This window comes from Bison bison, unplaced genomic scaffold, assembly GCF_000754665.1.
Source record: "Bison bison bison isolate TAMUID 2011002044 unplaced genomic scaffold, Bison_UMD1.0 scf7180017846849, whole genome shotgun sequence".
NCBI lineage: Eukaryota > Metazoa > Chordata > Mammalia > Artiodactyla > Bovidae > Bison > Bison bison.
The window spans coordinates 202,267-204,434 of NW_011477422.1; the positions used below are offsets into that span (position 1 = coordinate 202,267).

At 64.4% G+C, this 2,168-nt stretch overlaps 2 protein-coding genes across 2 annotated transcripts in view; one reads left to right on the top strand and one right to left on the bottom strand.

Annotated features, from left to right (window-relative positions):
- The window catches only part of AXIN1 (axin 1), a 35,221-nt gene extending 34,519 nt beyond the window's left edge, over positions 1 to 702 (top strand). The window contains exon 11 of the mRNA XM_010840996.1: positions 1 to 702. This exon is cut by the window's left edge and continues 5 nt beyond it. Within this exon, the coding sequence (XP_010839298.1) occupies positions 1 to 121 (121 nt within the window). The 3' untranslated portion in view covers positions 122 to 702.
- Positions 703 to 835: 133 nt separating this feature from the next.
- PDIA2 (protein disulfide isomerase family A, member 2) overlaps positions 836 to 2,168 on the bottom strand; it is a 3,185-nt gene continuing 1,852 nt past the window's right edge. The window contains exons 3-6 of the mRNA XM_010841008.1: positions 2,012 to 2,167; positions 1,811 to 1,931; positions 1,531 to 1,712; positions 836 to 1,417 (exon numbers count right to left, since the gene is read on the bottom strand). Of these exons, the coding sequence (XP_010839310.1) occupies positions 1,064 to 1,417; positions 1,531 to 1,712; positions 1,811 to 1,931; positions 2,012 to 2,167 (813 nt within the window). The 3' untranslated portion in view covers positions 836 to 1,063. The remainder of the gene's footprint in view (positions 1,418 to 1,530; positions 1,713 to 1,810; positions 1,932 to 2,011; position 2,168) is intronic.

Genomic DNA, 2,168 nt, shown 5'->3' on the forward strand with positions numbered 1-2,168 from the left:
CTTCAAGAAAGTGAGCGACGAGTTCGAGTGTGGCGTGGTGTTCGAAGAGGTGCGTGAGGACACGGCTGTGCTGCCCGTCTTCGAGGAGAAGATCATCGGCAAGGTGGAGAAGGTGGACTGACTGGCGGCCTGGCCGCTGCACCCTCCGGGCTCCACGAGGGCCCGTGCCAGGCCGCCCGCTCTCGAGAGTGCAGTGGGTGCAGCTGCTGGCAGGGTGGTGTGCTTGTCCAGGCAGCCCGCCTGGTCCCTCTGTGTCCAGGAGGGCGGGAGTCTGCTGCGGCGCCTTCTCCCAGAGATGTGCACTAGCCCGCACCCGTGGGGAGCCCGCCATGGGGCCACCTGGAGACCCTGCCCAGTGACCCCGTGCTGCTAAGCGGACGCCCCTGGCGCTTGCCTGCCGTGGCCTGCCCCAGAGCCAGGGTGCAGGGGCTCCGGGGCCTCTGTCCATCGTCCATGTCACCGAGTGCCTTCAACCAGCTTGTCTCTGGCCTGCCACTGTGTGGGCCCGGCGCCGAGCACCGAGGCCCGAGCTGGCTCAGCGGGTCCCGGGCTGCCCTCCCCAGGGCCCCTGTAAATATGTACATTTCTCAGGCCCGCACCAGCGGGGGGCTGCCCTGAGCCCGTTTTTCATGCGCTGACTTGTACAATTATCTTTTCAAAGGTACTTGGATAATAATGAAATAAAACCATTTTTGAACCTTCCCTGGCTGTGGACTGCAGCTGTCCAACATGGTTGCCGGGCTCCCAGCGTACGTGCCCTGCCTCCCAGGCAGCATTCAAGGTCGGGCCCAGCCTCATGGGGCATGGGGTGGCGGGGCACAGAGCCACGCTGGCAGCTTGGGGGAGAGGGCAGGGCCAACACAGCAGCAGTGCTGTGGGCCTCCTTTCTGCCCCGGTGAGGCTGCAGACCCAGGCTGGACCTAGGTGCCCATCAGGAGGGCCGGGCCCCACCCAGGATGTAGAGGCCCCAGGGGCTGAAATCCAGCCAAACCAAGACCAGAGCTGCCCTTCTTAGGAACCACACACAGTCCAGGGCCAGAGCTCTTTATTCACACGGCTGCTCTCATGGGCCCAGACACAGCTCCTGGGTGGGTGCAGACGGCGGGCAGCTACAGCTCGTCCCTGGGCTCCGTGGTGTTTCCTGGCTTCTCGTCCTTGGGTTCCGTGGTGTTTCCTGGCTTTTCCTGGCAAGGATCACAGAGACCCAGCTGGGTGCCACACCCTCCGCCCAGCCCTGCCCATGCCCACCCACAGCTACTCTCGAGAGGACTGGCCCGAGGCCTGGAGCCTGGGGACAGACACCCACCGGGAAGGCGGCTCCAGGCACCTCTGCAGGCTCCTCTGCAGGCAGCTCGCCCCCACTGTCCAGAAATTTGGAGAAGGTCTCCAGGTCCCTGGCGCCTTTGTAGTCAATCACCTGAGGAGGGACATGGTCTGGGGACCCCGCCTCCTGGACCCAAGGCTGACTCTCCAAGGCCACGCCCACCTCCAGCCGAGGGTGGAAGCACCCAGACCTAGCTCAGGCCGCACCTTCCGACCAGGCCCTGCTGGGAAGTACTTGAGAGTGGGGAAGCCGTGCACAGGGAAGGCCTCCAGCTCGTTGGCTGTGGCGTCCAGCTCGGCGATGATGACGTCCTCGTGGTCCCTGTACTTCTCGGCCAGCTCCTCCCAGGCTGGGGCCATCTCCTTGCAGTGGGCACACCACGGGGCGTCTAGGATGGGACACGTCAGCACAGCCAGCGGGACACGTCAGCACAGCCAGCAGGTCCCCCGCCACCCTCTGCCCGCCACCCGCCACAGCCACACTCACAGAATTTGATAAACACGTTCTTGGTCTCATCAAAAGCCACCTGCTCAAAATTCTTGCCCACGAGGGTCTTGACTGGCCGTTGGTCCCAGTCTGGGGGGACCTCCTGGCTCAAGTGATAGGGCTAGGGGAACAGGGCCAGGGGTTTCACCAGGGGTCTCCCGCTAGCTGCTGCTCCCACCCCATGGGCAACCCACCGCTGACCTTGACCCCTCCACCCAGGACCGTGCGGCAGAAGTCTGTGATGGTGGCAGCGGTGACCGGTGCCCCATGCTCCGGCGCATACTTCTTGGTGGTCTCGATGTTGATGAAGCGCAGGGTGGGGGCCTCCTGGGCCTTGAGGCCAAAGTACTGGAGCACG